Source organism: Rhamphochromis longiceps, linkage group LG8 (genome assembly GCF_057381845.1).
Source record: "Rhamphochromis longiceps isolate RC_006_pf linkage group LG8, R_longiceps_female_GT1.1, whole genome shotgun sequence".
NCBI lineage: Eukaryota > Metazoa > Chordata > Actinopteri > Cichliformes > Cichlidae > Rhamphochromis > Rhamphochromis longiceps.
This window is the reverse complement of record NC_140564.1, coordinates 2828953-2847556: the sequence shown is the minus strand read 5'-3', so window position 1 is coordinate 2847556 and position 18604 is coordinate 2828953. Positions and strand designations below refer to the sequence as shown.

At 42.6% G+C, this 18604-nt stretch overlaps 1 protein-coding gene across 3 annotated transcripts in view; it reads left to right on the top strand.

Moving 5' to 3' along the window:
• The window catches only part of LOC146662892 (jumonji domain-containing protein 1C-like), a 119755-nt gene extending 113347 nt beyond the window's left edge, over positions 1-6408 (top strand). For all 3 annotated transcript variants that reach the window (XM_085415464.1, XM_085415462.1, XM_085415465.1), the window contains 9 exons: positions 417-755; positions 853-1021; positions 1109-1199; positions 1310-1440; positions 2160-2282; positions 2539-2678; positions 2782-2958; positions 4262-4393; positions 5001-6408. In XM_085415464.1, coding sequence (XP_085271590.1) covers positions 417-755; positions 853-1021; positions 1109-1199; positions 1310-1440; positions 2160-2282; positions 2539-2678; positions 2782-2958; positions 4262-4393; positions 5001-5093 — 1395 coding nt within the window. In that variant the 3' untranslated portion in view covers positions 5094-6408. The remainder of the gene's footprint in view (positions 1-416; positions 756-852; positions 1022-1108; positions 1200-1309; positions 1441-2159; positions 2283-2538; positions 2679-2781; positions 2959-4261; positions 4394-5000) is intronic.
• Positions 6409-18604: the final 12196 nt, after the last annotated feature.

The window sequence follows — 18604 nt, the reverse complement described above, 5'->3', positions numbered from 1 at the left end:
AGTTGTAACCCAAAAAACAAATGCAGGACATGCTCACAATTCAAACAGGAGTCTGAACAAGTAACAAAGCAGCAAACGGTAGGATAACTGATCACCTCCACTTCTGTTTTTGGATGTAAGAGGATGTTTGTGTGCAATCATTTATTTTTTTATTTATTTAAGCTGCACCTATTCTTTTAGATTTTTGCTCCAAGGAGCCAGACTTTTGTGTAATTGTCTAAAGCGGCCTCGAGCCATAGTTCTCCCGTCTTTCTGAAACTCTTTAAAGTTTATCTTTGGACATGGGCTGCTTTTTCAGTCCAGTCCTACCCGACCACTTCCCATGTCCCAGCATAATGTAAAGAAAGGAAAAAGAAACAGAAGCCACAGGTTTTTATTTCCTGTAATATGTGTGATCCTCTTTCCTTTTTCTGTAGACTGGGAAGGGTGGGCGGAGCATGCCCAATATCCTCGATGACATCATTGCTTCGGTTGTAGAGAATAAAATCCCCGCCAGCCGCCAGAACATCACCACTAAGTTGTCAGCGAAGCAAGAGCCCATCACCCTAAGTATCAACAATAACGCCCCAGCTGAGGAAGCCAAAGCAGAGAAGAAGAAGTCAGCACCTGTTACTGCAGCAGAAGCGGAGGACTCGAGCAGTCAGCATCCAGACATCCCTCACTGCTGGCTGAACAACAGACGGCTACTGTGGCTCAGAGATCACCGCAACCAGAACAACTGGAAGCTCTTCAGAGAGTGTTGGAAGCTCGGACAGGTGCACATCCGTGTACAGCAAGTCGGTTTAGCAGTGCTCCACTAAGCTTCATCACCCTGGTGTTGAGATGCATTGTGTGTCTTGTGTGTTTGTGTAGCCTGTGCTGGTGTCTGGGATCCATAAGCGACTGAATGCCAGTCTGTGGAAGGCCGACTCCTTCAACCAGGAGTTTGCAGACCATCAGGGAGACCTCCTGAACTGCAAAGACCAGGTGCTGTCCAACTCTGGGATCAAGGAGTTCTGGGATGGATTTGAAGACATCACCAGTAAGTTCATCTGCATTTAGTCTTGTGAGCATTACTATGGTAAACCATCAGTGACCGAGTCTGACTGGATCCTTTGCAACTGTTCAGAGCGACCAAAGTCCAAAGATGGCGAGCCCATGGTTTACCGACTGATGGACTGGCCATCTGGAGAAGAGTTTATGGCCCTCATGCCTTCAAGGTACACAGCACCGGTGTTGATCCTCAGACTGCTTTTAAAAACAGGTCTGAAGGTACGTAAATGACTCAGTAGTGACGACGAAGCCGTCTAAATACAAGTATTCATTGCAGATATGATGACTTGATGAAGAACCTGCCTCTGCCAGAGTACTCTGATCCAGAAGGGAACCTCAACCTGGCTTCTCACCTGCCTTCATTCTTTGTCAGGCCAGATCTGGGGCCAAGACTCTGTTGTGCCTATGGTAAGAGGAGCCGTCAGTTTATATCTAGCAGTGCCAGATTCTGCTCATCAGAATCAACTTTCTGGGGCTCATCGTGACATTGATTTCTTTGTTCCTACAAAGAAACTTGAAAATGATGCTGAGTGTGTCAAGGTTGCCTCCACGTTCCCAGTTGGAGTCGAGGTTTCCCAGAAAACCATTTTCTTTGAGAAGAAAGCCCTCCCACCAACACTAGCTGTTATTTTGAGTTTCAGTCCCCAGGACATAAAAACTACACATTTAAAGGTCTTAAATCGCATCTTATTTACCAGCTCATTACTTTTTTGGCATAGATGACCACATATATAATATAATGTGGGCGATCGTGGCTCAAGAGTTGGGAGTTCGCCTTGTAATTGGAAGGTTGCTGGTTTGAGCCCCGACTCAGACAGTCCTGGTCGTTGTGTCCTTGGGCAAGACACTTCACCTACCGCCTACTGGTGTTGGCCAGAAGGGCCGATGGCGCGATATGGCAGCCTCGCTTCTGTCAGTGCGCCCCAGGGCAGCTGTGGCTACAACCCTAGCTGCCTCCACCAGTGTGTGAATGGGTGGATGACTGGGTGTGTAAAGCGCTTTGGGGTCCTTAGGGGGGACTCGTAAAAGCGCTATACAAATACAGGCCATTTACCATAATACTCAGAACTATGTGTATAAAGTTCCACACATGCATTATTTTAAGTGCTCTTATGGTGTCACTGTAGGTGTAGCTGCATCTCAGGACCAGGACTTTGGGACTGCAAAACTCCACGTGGAAGTGTCCGATGTGGTCTCTGTTCTGGTCTATGTTGGAATAGCCAAAGGCAATGGAGTCCTGTCCAAAACTGGTAAGGCTGGTGAAACGTGTGAGGGCTAACAGGAGCTGTTAGCATTACCTGAATCGCTGGCTGAGAGAAACTTTGTCAAAGAGTCAAAATGGAGAAAACTAAACATGAGTTAATCTGTGGTTTGTTTACTGTATTATGTCATAAACTAAACGACTGTTAGTTTAGATTTTTGAGAGCTGAATGACATAGATACAGTTTGACAAAGGTCGTTGTTAAAAAATGATAATACATGAACGACGAGTTTGTTTTTCTGAAGGAGTGTTGAAGCGTCTGGAAGAGGAGGATCTAGATGAGGGGGTTCGAAAGAGATTAAAAGACTCGAGTGAAACACCAGGGGCGCTGTGGCACATCTACCTCAACAGAGACATGGACAAAGTCCGAGACTTCCTGCACAAGGTCGGCACTCGCAGAAACACACTCAAAACGTGAATTTAGTGAATTTCAGCGTAGCGCTGACCTAGAAAACCCTTTTCCTCCCCTTCAACAACAACCACCTCAGCTCTCTAAGGAGCAGGGTTTGGACGTGTCGCTGGACCAGGACTCCATCAGAAAGCACGCATGGTACCTGAGCAGGAAGCAGCGTCAGCGGCTGCTGGATGAGCATGGCGTCCAGGGCTGGACAGTCGTTCAATTCCTGGGAGACTCTGTCCTTATACCTGCAGGGGCCATGCATCAGGTATTTACCACACACACACACACACACTGATCACTAACTGATAAGGACAACACGTCCAACTCTACCAAATGTAATGCAGCAGAAATGAAATCAGTCTAATAGTCGGCGGCCTCTTTGTGAAGCGCACAATTAAAATAGAGGAAGTGATGGTGTTTGATGTTTCATAGTTTAAACTGAATGCAGCGTAGTTGACATTATTTCTTATTATTCTTATTGCACAGTGGAGCTTTCACACAGTTTCACACAGTTTGGGTGATGGTGTGATTGTACGTAATATTGTGGCAGCAGATGGTTTACACAAACTAGTCATTTTGAGTGTGCCTGAGCTGCTGCTGGGTCAGGTTTCAAAGACGTCAGGCTCTGCGTGCGTGGCGTTTCAAACAGTCATCAGCTGTGAGGACTGGTTACTATAGTAACTAACTAACTAGAAACGCACACTCAGACACACAGCTGCCAAACAAGATTCAAGTTTTGAAACAACTGCTTCCCTACAGAAAACTCTCAGGAAACGTCTTTCACCGTGAGTGAAAGACGTTTCCAGTCTACAAAATATCCCGTTGTTACATTATCATATCTGTAGTGTTTATCATGGTGGTAACAGTGTAAAGACACATGGTTGCCTGTGGGGGAGAGACGGGGAGGAGGCTGCGCTTCATCTCTGAGAGATCCATACATGCTGTCTCAAACGTGACTGGGTGAAAGAGGACAATGGAGCTACGCTCTGATGTATATAATATACATGTAGAGCAAAAGGTTTGGGCGGGAAAGAAAGACTTCTGTTTCAAATGATTCTCCACGCCGTCTTTAGAGCAGGTCACATGATCATTCCGTGGCAGGAAAAATCTAATTTTTCTTAAAATTTATACTGATGTTGTGAAAAAACCATAAAAGCTATCGAAGCATGGTTTTAGTCAATAACAGTCCAAAGTCTTGTGACCCATGTGATGTTTGAATGATGTTTCTGTGATCAACTCTGGCCGAGCAGTAGGCCTTCAAAGTGGCCTGCATTTGTGCCTTTTTCAGATGTGTTCCCATTCAAATGAATGGGGAACAATTAAAAATCTATTCGTTTTGGGGAATTTTGCAAAAACCACAAATTGCCACCAAAATCGCCGGCACACCGTACCCAATCGAGCCGCTTGAAACGATATATGGAAGCGTTGTCTCAAAGCTACGACGCGTTTCGCTGCAAAGGTTTAGGCAGAAGAAGAAAAATAAGAAGAAGAATATTAAATCTGCATAGGCACACTCAATTATCGATGTGTTTGGCTTATTTTTACTTGATATTCTGTGATTGTTGCAGGTCCAAAACCTCCACAGCTGTGTTCAAGTCATTAATGACTTTGTGTCTCCTGAGCACGTGGCTAACTCCTTCCACCTGACCCAGGAGCTACGACCCAACAACGAGGAGGTCAACTATGAAGACAAACTACAGGTAATACAATACACGCCACACAAAAAGCGTCAGCAGAACACCGAGCACAGCAGTCTCGTTGTGGTTAGAGCTCTGTGGCTGAGTTAGACTCCGTCTCCGTATCGTCTGTATTCTGCTGCGTTTGTGTTTGAAAACCAAAGCGAAGTCTGTCAGAGGGGCAGTCATCATCAGAGGGATCTTATTGTGTCAGATAACGACATGAAAATGCTCCACAGTGGGAGGTCAAGTTCAGTGACTCTTGGTGAAGCCTAGCAGCTAGCAGTTCTACACGAGTCAGTCAGAGCAGCCATACCTTCACTGCTGCTGCACGCTTGTTATGAAATATCCACACAGGGGAAAAAAACATTTTGGGGGGGCAGACTGTGAACACAGCTTTTAATGCTGGTTGGTTATATGGCAACCTATGGGAATGGACTTGTTTGTGGAGCCTCAAGGGGTCCTCAGAGGAACGGCAGCTTCTCAGGTCCAAAGGTTGCTGCTTGGCAGTACTGGGTGTGTGTCTGCGATTTGACAGGCTGCTTGACGTTTGAGATTTGAACATAAGTCTTGTAAAAGAAATGGATGAGGTCCAGCACTTACACCGTGTCGCCTTGCTGTTTCCCTGCAGGTGAAGAACATCCTGTATCATTGTGTGAAGGAGGCAGCGAGTTCCCTTAGAAAGAGCGGCTCTGAGAAAGACGACGAGGAACACAACTCATGATGCCCTCTCAGCCTCGTTCATGCCTTCCACAGATGGCTGCGACTCCCATCAGCACCTCGCCCTTTCCACACCCTCCTCCTTCTGCCATGGAGGGCTGTGTCACGTGACCACAATAAATGGCTGGCTCAAAGCTGGTCATGTGATCCAGAGGACCTCACAGTGTGACCCACATTCATGTCACACATCCAGTGGCCAGTGAGAGGCACTGCCGCCCTTGTCATCACCCCAAACCTTTAGTGCCAAGAGGAGACAAATTGAAGAGCAGCTGGGCTGAGAGGGCTGAAAGCCCCACAGGCTCCAAACACAAAGCGAACGCTGGCTGGGAGCCTCACTAGAGCCAGTGTGATGGAGTGAATCAGCACTACAAACCTCCAAACGCGTCTGCATCCAGCTGAAATGCAGTTTCCACGGAGGCTCAGACTGTCGTAGCAGCACTGGTGGAGCCGCGCTCACTGCTTTGGACGATAAAGGCCAGGAACTCTAACCTATGGCAGCAGCTAACACAGCTGATGGCGTCAGCATCACCAGCAGCATTAGGATCAAAACTGGCATCTCTGATGTTTCGAAAGGCAAAAAGACACACGAGGGCGGAAAATGCAAACCAGAAATCTCAGCTGTTTTAGTCAGTAGCCTCTGCTGCTCCCTCGTTTCTCGTTCCTTCGTGTCGTTCTTGTCCTTTTTTCTAGTTTTGTTGTGCTTTTTTTTCAGGATTTCTTTCATCTAACCTTGTTTTATCTCCTCTGTGAAGATGTATTTATTTCATAGCTCTATTAAATGCAGTGTTATTGAAACAAAATGCATTATGTAAATGTGAGTTGTACAGTTTGTTTTCTTTTGCTGTTTTTCAGTTGTAATACGGCTCTACTGTGATGGAGGACACACACACACACACACACACCAGCTAATGCCTGTACTTTGGGAAATGTTGACGCTCTACAGTCCTCATGCCATAAATACATTTTCTGAAAATGACCTGCCAAACTATTGTAGACTGTGTAAAGTTGTATTATGTAAAGGAAAAAACAAACGAAATGGCTTATACACGTCAGCATTTTATGAAATAAGTATTTGCTGTAAAAATGAGACATTTACAGAAAAGATGTAATTTATTTAAGAAAAGAATTAATTGTCTTGTTTTTGTTAGGATTTACTATGGTGACATTTTGAAGTTAAAACATAAAATAAAGAAAAAATGAACTATAATATGTACATATATACATCCACTGAGGTATTTTTTTAAAACATGGCTTGCTTCAATTTCAAATTTTAACTTGCAAGTGTTACATGCTTTGTACATTGAAGTTCAAAAGGGTTTTACATTTTCCATTAAAATGGATTTATCTAAGATTTGCTTTTGTGTTTTTGATTGAGGGCTGAGGGTGAACGGGAGCTGTTCACAGGGTGCCGTCTCCTTTTCCCGACCTCTGGGTGGGAGAACTGATAAGGACAAACGACGTCACAGCGGTTTCCTTAATGTGACACAGATGTGTTGAAACTACAATGTGCAGAAGATGTGCATCTTAATTCGTTAATTCATTTTATGCAGGTCATTCAATCCGAGCAGCCTGTGAATATTTCACTGCTATGCTGATGACACCCAGCTCTATCTGTGCATGAAGCCAGATAACACACACCAATGAGTTAAACTGCAGGAATGTCTTAAAGACATAAAGACCTGGATGGCCGCTAACTTTCTGCTTCTTAATTCAGATCAAACTGAGGTTATTGTACTCGGCCCTGAAAAGCCTAGAAATAAGGGCGTAGATTTGGTGTTGGCGTTGGTGGGGACGGATGATTCGACCACCCAACCTGCCCCGTTTCTCTTTTTCCTTTTTGTCTTTGCTTCTTGATAAAAGGAGAAATATACTTGCCTACATATGCTATTCTACCTGCTTTTAAACCATTTAAAATTACAATTCATAGTTTTATGTGAATTATATAATGTTAAGTTACTATTAAACAAATGACTAAGTATTTTAGGCTTTAGTTTATTTCAGCCACATTCCATATAAATCAGGTATCATACAAAAGTAAAAATAGCTTCAAATACAGTCGTGACAATAAAAGAATATGACTTTAAGGACTTAACAACATTACTTCAGTTACACCAACATCTCTGACACATCAGCACTAAGGCAACACTGAGTGACCTGCTGGGTTTGGTCCATAAAACTGCTCGTCTAAGATGACCACAGAGTCAAAGATCTCTCAGCAAAGTTATGCAACATTTTGGGCTAGTGCATTTTTAAAACAATTTGTGCAAACTGCACTACAAGGTGGAATATTTGCAAAATCATGACTATTCATGACATTTTGTCTCAAAGATGAACCCTATGAATACGTCAGTGGCATTAGGATGAAATTATTGTGTCAGCAACATTAGACATATAATTCTAACAGCCTCTGTAAACTAATATCCGGGCTGCTCGAGGCTCCGTTTTCTCTGACAGCTTCAATCAAAATGAGAAACGCTGCTCTGAGACTGAGAGAACTAACAGTGCTGCCTGCTGTGCAGGTAGTTTCCCAAACACGTTCTTCATGGTTACATACAGTTTCAGACTGATGTGGGCCAAAGCCTGGCACAGCCTGTGACGTTATTGTGACACATTTTATGAGTGAGCTTGGCTTTAAGTGACTCACAGGTTTCTTTGAAAAACACTTTCTTGTATCCAGGTTCTTTGCTGCCGTCCTCCTCTCCTCCTCCTCGCAGCGCAGGCTTGCCGCTGCTGAAACAAAACAGAGCTCCCTGAAAGGCTCAGCCAATCACATTGGCCATATTTGTCACATGACGTAGGACTCCAGTAGAGAAGTAATTTCACTCTTTCTGCACCGCTGGGTGACTGAGACGCTGACAGATCGGTTTTTCTTTCTATCGGGTTTGTTTTTCTTTATTCGAGGAGATCAAATTATGGGTGGGGACATGTCCCTTCCGTCCATGCCAAATCTACGCCCATGAAATATGGTATCTAACCAGATTCTTACTCTGGATGGCATTACCTTGGCCTCCAGTAACACTGTGAGGAACCTTGGAGTCATTTTTGACCAGGACATGTCCTTCAACGCACATATTAAACAAATATGTAAGACTGCTTTCTTCCATTTGTGCAACATCTCTAAAGTTAGAAATATCCTGTCTCAGAGTGACGCTGAAAAACTAGTTCATGCATTTATGAAAAGCCTTCAGCTGATCCAAAATGCTGCAGCAAGAGTCCTGACAGGGACTAGAAAGAGAGTAACTCACCTCTTTCCCTGCGCCAGCTGAACTTTGACAGTTTATAATAAGTTAACATAATCAAATCACTGTGTTACACAACACTAACGCAAACAACAAGTTCAACTTCTGATGCAGTTGCAGGACGCATGGTGCAGCTAGTAAGACAGAAGCATGAGCATACACCCTGTGCGCATTAGTATACAGTACTTCCATTTCACCAGAAGAGGACGCTACGGGTCAATCCTGAAGTTATTTGGAGGTTACAACTGGATTTATGGAGGGTAACTGTACTTTTTATTTTACTCTTTACTATGGAGTGAAACCCACAAAGACACGGAGAATGTGGGAACCACAAACCCTTTGTTGTGAGGTGACACTGCACATGCTCAGTGGCACACGGCTCCACTGAGCACGATGAGAGTCTACAGAACTCTGTGTTCAGTAATTCTAGCAACTACAGAAGAACATTTGATTTCCACAAATCAGAATAAAGGGAATGAAATAAATTCATGAATCTTCACTAAATGAGGCTGAATGTCAGCACTGGGTAAGTAATTACCACAGTGATTACCATCGCAGCTAACTGCCCTGAGAGCGCAGACACGAGGAATCCCACACTCAGGTTCACAGTGGGAGCAGTGTCTTTTAGAGATAGTTATACTCATGCATATTCCTGATTAGGAAGGTGTTAAAATAAATTACTGCAGGTAAGAGCTTTGTCCTGGGTTAAACCTCTGCAGCTCTGATTAACATGTGGGTGCTCGTCCTCAGCCCGAGCCATGATTTCTACTCTGTGACCAGTTTAGTTTGAAAACTGAAGGTCACATTTGTGCTGAAACCAGTAGTGTGTGTGCGTGTGTGCGTGTCTGAGTGTACGTGCATGTGCGTGTGTGTGAGAGAGGAACAGTGCTGACTTGACTGATGCTGGGATCACCTCCTATTCATACTGAAGTGGAAACACACACGCGATCCTGCTCTCCATTACATAAGCTGAAAATGTGCTGTGTGTGTGTGTGTGTGTGTGTGTGTGTGGAGTACACTGAGGCAGGAGTCCATCACTGGGTTCAGAGAAAGGTCACTGTCTCTCTTGCCTTTTTGCTTTTCGTTTCTCGCTCTGTTTTTTTAAATTATTCTTTTAAAACGTTTTTTCCATTTGCAGTTTTTGGGGCATGCGTGTCATTACGGAGCTTTACTTCTTTCTTTCTTGTTTTGAAGCCTTTCCAAAGAGTCGGCCCTGTAACCAGAGGAAGTGTGTTCAGGGTTCAGCCACAGGTTACTTGTAACACAACTCCCCCCCAAAAGTGAGTCGTCCCCTATAGACAGCACTGTCAAAGTGCCTGAACAGCATTAAAAAGCACGTTTGCACACACAGATGAACAATGGTCGGGATTTTGTTTTCTTTTTCCAAATGATGAGTAAGACTTAAAAGTAACCACGAGTCATAACTTCCACTAATTCCGGTTACTGTCCGGACTTTTCCAACAGGATTGTGCTGCTGAGTGTCTGTCGTTACAAACAACATGCTGTGTGGTACAGACTATCAAGGAAGATTTTTACTGAGTGAAGCTATTGTGTTTTGTTAGTGTCTGTGCTCTACAGCTGATAATTTCCACCCCAGTTTATATCCAAATATGCTTGTTTCAACGTCATAAATGTTAACGTTCACCGCTGCCGGTACTTTAACGCCGAGGCTACACAAAGCAATAGGTGACGTTACAGTTGTTACATCCATGCTCTATATACTCAGCTGCTTCACATAGTTTGTTACATGTATAAATAAACATGATGCATTTCTATCAGCTGGTTCACAAACATTTTATCAGAGTTTAGTAGTTTCCAGTTCCTTATGCTCTGACCCTGAGCTTGTCAGGACTCATACTCCTAGATGTTAGTATTCGTAGCATAAGTGAAGGACTTTTAGTTTGATTTTGTGTCAAACTTTCTGGCTTTTGTTCCACAGAACTTTTTTATTCTGTTTTTCTTTAATAACTGCATTTGTATTTAAGCAGAAGTACATTATTCTTTTAAGTCTCCATGGTTTCCTCTTTTGTCACATGCACCCACAACAGAAAACCCTTTTTACTTACATTTCCATCTCCCCTCCAATCCCCAAACCCACAGATGTATTTAATGAAACAACATTTTAAGACTTATTTTCATAGTGTTTGGCCAAAACACTGTGACTTGTTTTTCCTTTGCTTTCTGTGTGTATCTGTGTGTGAAGTGCTTCCAACTGTCAGTGTGTACAAATAGCAGCTGTTCCTCAAAGTGAGGTGAGGTATCATAAATTGTGAGTGTTGACAGCAGGCAGCCTGCTGCTCCCCCCGTCTGTGCCTGCAGCACACACATGTACCTGAACATGAGGTCATCTCATACAGGCTGCTTCAGTCTGACTGTGAAAGCAGCAGGTAACAAAACCAAATCAGAGACGATGCAGATTAAAAAAGAGATGATTCAACCAAAACCAACCAATCATTGCTGAGGAGCCTTAATCGAGGCTCTGAACCCACCCGAGGCTCTGCTTGATATTGTAAATGTGGGCACTTCACCTGTGATTGTCTGTCCTTTCACTCCTCACCATGTTTTAACCTTTACTCTTCAAACATTGTGAGGACCTCTGCTGTCAAGACAAGATAACACTGTGATGAATTTCTTTTAATGAGTTGGAGCGGGCGATCGTGGCTCAAGAGTTGGGAGTTCGTCTTGTAATCGGAAGGTTGCCGGTTCGAGCCCCGGCTTGGACAGTCTCGGTCGTTGTGTCCTTGGGCAAGACGCCTCACCCGTTGCCTACTGGTGGTGGTCAGAGGGCCCGGTGGCGCCAGTGTCCGGCAGCCTCGCCTCTGTCAGTGCGCCCCAGCTGTGGGTACAATGTAGCTGCCATCACCAATGAATGGATATGTAAAGCGCTTTGGGGTCCTTAGGGACTAGTAAAGCGCTATACAAATACAGGTCATTTACCTTCTTTCTTTCTTTTTCTGTTTTTTTCTTTTTCTTTCTTCTATTTTTCTTTAATTTTTTATTTTCTGTTTTTTCTTCTTTTTTCTATTTTTCTTTAATTTTTTCTGTTTTTTTTTCTTTTTTCCATTTTTCTTTAATTTTTTCTGTTTTTTTTTCTTTTTTCTTTTTTCCATTTTTCTTTAATTTTTTCTGGTTTTTCTTCTTTCTTCTATTTTTCTTTAATTTTTTCTGTTTTTTTTTTCTTTTTTCTTTTTTCCATTTTTCTTTAATTTTTTCTGGTTTTTCTTCTTTCTTCTATTTTTCTTTAATTTTTTCTGTTTTTTCTTCTTTTTTTCTTTTTTCTATTTTTCTTTCATTTTTTCTGTTTTTCCTTCTTTTTTCTTTTTTCTTTAATTTTTCTGTTTTTTTTCTTTTTCTTTTTCCTTTTCTCTTTTCTGTTTTCTTTTTTCTATTTTTCTTTAATTTTTTCATTTCTGTTTTTTCTTCTTTTTCTTTTTTCTATTTTTCTTTAATTTTTTCTGTTTTTTCTTCTTTTTTCTTCTTTTTTCTATTTTTCTTTAATTTTTTCTGTTTTTTCTTCTTTTTTCTTCTTTTTTCTATTTTTCTTTAATTTTTTCTGTTTTTTCTTCTTTTTCTTTTTTCTATTTTTCTTTAATTTTTTCTGTTTTTTCTTCTTTTTTCTTCTTTTTTCTATTTTTCTTTAATTTTTTCTGTTTTTTCTTCTTTTTCTTTTTCTATTTTTCTTTAATTTTTCTGTTTTTTTCTTCTTTTTTCTATTCTTCTTTAATTTTTTTCTTTTCTGTTTTTTCTTCTTTTTTCTATTTTCTATTTTTCTTTAATTTTTTTCTTTTCTGTTTTTTCTTCTTTTTTCTATTTTCTATTTTTCTTTAATTTTTTCTTTTCTGTTTTTTCTTCTTTTTTCTATTTTCCATTTTTCTTTAATTTTTTCTTTTCTGTTGTTTCTTCTTTTTTCTTTTTTCTATTTTTCTTTAATTTTTTCTGTTTTTCTTCTTTTTTCTATTTTTCTTTAATTTTTTCTTTTCTGATTTTTCTTCTTTTTTCTATTTTTCTTTAATTTATTTCTTTTTTCCCTTTTTTTGAGCCTTTACCTGGTCCTACCTGGTCTCTTTCCTCTCATGGTTATGATGGTAAGAAAACCCTTTAAAACGTGGTGTCCACTGAAGCTTGGTGGTGTGAGATGCTGGGGTTTAGTGACACAAGACACAAATCACTGTAATGTGATTCAATTCAATTCACTTTTATTGAGAACATCAGTCGCCTCAAGATGTTTTCTAAGTTCTAAATTTGGATGTGAAAGGAATAACTTGGAATGGTTTTAAATCTGGTGGTGGATTTTTGGGACACCTTCATCTTCAGTGTTATTCATCAAACCTGTCAAATTACACACCATCAGTTTGCAAAGAAGAGTTTCTTAAATTTCTCGAGCTCTAGCTGAATTAACTTTGATGACATTGCTGTGACATCACATGAGTATTTGAAGTCATTTGTCACAGGATGCCTACAACAATAGAATAAAATCATGTTTAGCCACCTTTGTAGGAGCAGTTTTACACAATAAGATTGATGACGTTTCGTAAAGGTTTAAATTATTACTTCGTTTTAGGGTTAAATTAGAAATATTTTAGCTTATCATGGTTTGAGGTAGCACTCACATAGTTATGATGATTGAATTTTGGATAGGAAGGGATTCATTTCTTTACAAAGATAACAAAATTGTGAGTGTATTTGTGTGGCTACACTTCTCTTGGACTGTTTTTGCAGTAATCGTTGGCACATTAACCATTTGCACTGAAGCGCCTTCAGTTTTGCACCATTTCTCTCTGAATCTGAGCAGAAAGTAAAGGATTGTGCACTTCAGAATTCAATGCTGTGGAAGAGAGCCAGAGATTAATAATAAGTAATGATTCAGTGCAAAGAGGTCTGTTAACACAGTGAGTGAGGAAGAAACACCCAGTGCATCATGGGAATCCCCGGCAGCCTACATCTATTGCAGCATAACTAAGGGAGGATCCAGGGTCACCTGGTCCAGCCCTAACTATATGCTTTAGCAAAAAGGAAAGTTTGAAGCCTAATCTTGAAAGTAGAGATAGTGTCTGTCTCCTGAATCCAAACTGGAAGCTGGTTCCACAGAAGAGGGGCCTGAAAACTGAAGGCTCTGCCTCCCATTCTACTTTTAAATACTCTAGGAACAACAAGTAGGCCTGCAGAGCGAGAGCGAAGTGCTCTAATAGGGTGATATGGTACTACAAGGTCATTAAGATAAGATGGGGCCTGATTATTTAAGAGCTTGTATGTGAGGAGCAGGATTTTGAATTCTGGATTTAACAGGAAGCCAAAACAGGAGAAATATGCTCTCTTTCTCTAAACTTGTGATGTATTTACTGTTTCTTTTGAAACATCAGGGAGGTTAGAGGTGCAGTGACCTTTGGAGGCACTCCATGTCTCTCGCACTGAACTCATTTAATTGCTTAAAAAAGGTGGATTATATATATATTTACACCACCAGCTGAAATGGCACTAAAGCGCAAGAACAATGTCTGTGAGCATAAATTATCTGTCAGTTGCAGTAGGTCGATCTGTGCATGGATTCAGTATTGTGTAAATGCAGGAGCACAGAGATCCCAGACCGCTCAGTGGAAGATGCAACAAGTGGTAAAGAGAAGAAAGTCTTTGACTCTGAAAACCCTTCAGCGATGTCACAGTAACAAAAGCAGTTACTAATGGGTCAAACACAACTGGCTGGTGTGGTTGTTGCACTCGTTCTGTGGAAGCCCTGCACTGAAACATGTCAAACACAGACGCTCGCCCCACTGTTCTTGCTCTCTTTTCATAAAATGTGTTGACTCTTTGTGGCTCAGCCTCACAGATTAATATACGTGGAGGTTGCAGCCTCCCACCATGTCTTCACCAACGTGAACACGCACAAGGCTTGCCAGACACACCTGGGTGTGTGTGTGTGTGTGTGTGTGTGTGTGTGTGTGTGTGTGTGTGTGTGTGTGTGTGTGTGTGTGTGTGTAAGCATGCCTCCATTTGGGTCACTGAGGTTTGAACCAGAGGTGTGTTTGTCATTCATCACACAAACCAGCTCTCCAATACTCTCTGAAGCATTCCTTCTGTCACCATATTCCACAGTCCTTTAAAATTCAGCAGCATAAAACAGCATATTGGAAACATGCTAGCTGTACAGCTGTAGGTGCCAGGAAGAGCACTGTCACATTTCAAAATGACACGATCTCAGAGCAACCTTGTTCCTTCCCACTGTCGCCAAAGTGCTTGCTCGTAGGCGAGGGTTTTTCTCTGTATGTATTATTCTACCTTACAATCTAAAGCTTGCCACGACCGGTTTGGTCGTGGGTCAGTGATGGTCTGGGGGGTCATATCCATGGAGGGACACCCCACAGGGCTGGGGGGACTCCAGGCCTCGAGGGCCGGTGTCCTGCAGGTTTTAGATGTGTCCTTGATCCAACACAGCTGGTTTAAGAGAGTTCTCCTGAGGCCTGGTAACGAACTCATCATGTGATTCAGGTGTGTAGACCCAGGGTGAGATCTAAAACCTGCAGGACACCGGCCCTCGAGGCCTGGAGTCCCCCCCGCGCTCTACAGGATGGGAGACAACAACACCCTGGCTGCCATTAGGTGGTGCAGTGTGTTCCTCCTGCTGAGCAACAATGTCTGACCTCATGCGGTGAGAGCATGCAGGCAGTACCTGGAGGATGAAGGGACTGATGCTGTTGACTGACCCCCACGCTCACTTACCTCACTCCAATAGAACACCACGGGGACGTTATATTTCGGTACATCTGACACCCCCGTGTGGGCCAAACATACTACTGAGGAATATTTGGATTTGTTGCAATTTCTGCAAAATGGACGAGTCGGCTGCATAATTTTGTCTATTTACTTCCCGGGTCTTTAATTCCAGTCGTCTGCAGGTTGATCATTTCATTTCCATCAAAGGATGTCGCATCCTCTCACTCCTGACACATTACTCGACATCAGTACTGACAGCATGATTTCATAATGTTTTTCACCCCATTTACATCTGATGTGTTTTCAAAGTGCCCTCCAGTGCAGCTGTTGATCGTTTCATTAATACCAAAGCAGCTGAAACTGATTAACAACCCTGCTAATGACTGCTGAGAGGTCAGTATCCCAGAGGCACGACTGACTTAATGTTATACTCTGATTATAAATTTCACACACAGATATCTGAGAGATGGTTTTACTGTCAGATTTCGGCTGCCTCGTGCATGTCAGATGAACTCTAAAGCTTCTATTGCCATCTTTTTGTTTCAGACCATGTGACCATTTAAATACAGTACAGAGGTTCGTGACAGGAGTCATCAAATACACAATATTTCATTGCAGGCATTAACAACAAGGTACTGGTTCCTGTCATTTCTTAGCCATGTTAAGGCCAATGTCTTTGTTTTCTTCTGGGAAAGGGTGTGTGTGTGTGTGTGTGCGCGTGCGTGTGTGTGTGCGTGCGTGCGTGCGTGCGTGTGTGTGTGCGTGTGTGTGTGTGTGTGTGTGTGGGCAGGAGAAGCGGCAGAGGGAAAAGGCAGTGGGCGTTGGATGCTGGGTGGGGGTTAAGGTTGCGTGGAGAGGGTTGAGGTAAGATTGGGGTGAGGGTTTAAGTTGAGGGCAGAGGGGAAAGAGAGGAGAGGAGGCGTGTGCTGTAAGGGTTTAATTGGAGGGCAGACGGGAGACTGCCTGCGTGTTTCTGTCCTCTGAACGACCCCCTCGACTTCTTCACGTGAACCACGGGGGCCCGTCCCACCATGTGGAAGTATGGGTGTGTGCCCGAAAGCAGTACAGGTGTCATCATCTCATATGTGTGAATAAAAAACAGATGAAGCTGTGACAGGGTAGATATATTGTTACTGTACCCAATGTAAATGCATGTCCCAGTAATTACAGTATATTCATTTGTCCCTTGATTAAAAACATGAAAGCAGACGTTTCGTTATTTGAGTATGTCCAAGCTGGTAACTGCACCGCCTCTGTTAGGGTGTGTTAGGGTTAAGTAAGCAGAAAGTCTGAAAACCAAGTTATTGTAGGAATCATTATTATTCTGCTGAATCATTTGACATGTTTCTACCTTAATAAAAACAGGTAGGACGTTTCAAAACAAGCCACTGTTACAGGCGATAGATCCCACAGCCCACCAGCAGCAGTGTAAAGCTTTAATGCTACCATAGACAACAATAAACATGACTCATTAAACCGTCTGTAATATGAAATGTATTATTGTCATGCTTGCAGTGTCATCAGTCCTAAACAATAACAAACCACAGATGCAGCACGAGTGTGAATGAGGTCAGGAGCTCATCTCTGTGATCGAGCTTTGAATAAAGCCAGTTTGTCCCCTGGAAGCCCTGCACACACACACACACACACGCACGCACGCACGCACGCACACGCCACACACACACACACGCACGCGCACACGCCACACACACGCACACGCACACACACACACACGCACACACACACACACACGCACACACACGCACACGCCGCACGCACGCACGCACGCGTAATCACTCAGAGTCACCTCAGCGCCTGCTGGGCTGGCAGCCATGGAGCAGGCTGTCAGTTTCATGCTCCACAATGTTTTACTGGGACTTCCTGCAGAAATGTGACTCCTGCTGGCACTGAGGCCACGAAGCACTGCAATGGCAGTGTGTGTGTGTGTGTCTTTATTTTCATTTTTATGTTTTTAGTTTTCTTCTGCTGAGTTTATAAGTTTGCTCACTTACAAAGAAATGAAGAGTCTCTACTTTTTAAGTCAGTTTCATTTAAATGGACGGAGACAGAAAATCAACCAAAAATCCAAAAAACCATTAAAGTTATAACCAGATTTTCACGTCACTGAGTGAAATTAGTGTTTGATCCCCAAACAAAACAGGACTCAGCACTTGGTGCAGAAACCCTTGTTGGCAGCACAGCACTTGTTTCTTGGTCATCAGCTTTGCTCACACATCACGATTCTGGCCACTCGTCTTTACACAAACTCTCTTAATCCTTCAGGTTTCTTATCTCGGCAACTCAAAGCTTCGGCTCCGTCCACGGGTTTCCAGGACTGAGGAATGAAGAATGGCTGGATCACTCTATGACCCAGCGTCAGAGTTCATAGCCCGTCCTGTAGTCGTCCTGTGTTTCCATCTCTGTGCCTCAGTACTGGGATGGTGGGTTTTTGAGTCTTACTCAGCATTTCTGTTTCTCCAGGCGCAGCGTGTTGTGTTGATACACAAGAGCTTGATTTTGGTTTCATCTGAGCAAAGCGCTTTCCCTCAAGCCTTCTCCTTTGATAGAAAAAGAACACAGCCTTCATATTTACACAGTAAGAGTACATTCATTAACACACTGACCGCAAAGTTCTGTTTCTTCAGCCGTTACACAGATTTCAGATTTACACAGTGAGATAGTTTGTAATAACGCAGCTCCTCTCTGGATAAATGCTGCACGCTGAGCCTCAGTGCTCATTTCTACCAGAGGTTCTCCTTTCACATGTCCTTCATCCTCCTCTCACTGTTTTCATAGAGAAGCACACGAGTAAAACCAGAGCTCGCATTGATATTATTTTGTTATTAGGCCTGCATCCCTCTCTCCACCACACTGTCTCACTTGGTCTGCTGATTTTTGAATTTGCTGCTTTTCATAGAATGCTAGTTAATTAATTAATTGGCTGGGATATGAATATATTTACATATATTATAATGTTAATAAATCACATACTTTGTAAAATACTGTCACTTTCTTTCTTTACATACATACACGGCTTTTAGAAAAGCCGTGTATGTATGTAAAGGCTGCTCCCGTCTGTCAGTGGGAAGCAGTTTTACGCTGGCTGCACTTCCTGACACAACTGCAAAAGGAAAGAAAATGTCAGCTATCACCAGGGTCTCACACCCTGTCTGTGTGTTATCATGCAATGCAGAGAGTTTCAGTTTTCACTGAGGTACAGTATTAAAGCTTAGAACTTTTATATGCCAGTACCTCGTTGAACAAAGAGCTGATATTGCTGTGATTATGCACAAGAACATATTGTCAATATTTGTGGGGACAGTGCAGTCCTGTTGCACACTGAACCATCAGCTATTATTCTGACCGCCTGTGGCAGCAGAACAGTAAAAATACATGTTGATTTTTAGACACAGCTCTGTTCCTTTCACTTTGCCTGCTGCAAACAGCTCTATACGCATTAATGTCCATTCATTTTCTTTCACTTATCCGATTCAGGGCTGGAGTTTATTCAAGCTTTTATGGTACAATGTGGACAGATCGCAGATCTATTGCAAAAAGATGTGGAAGT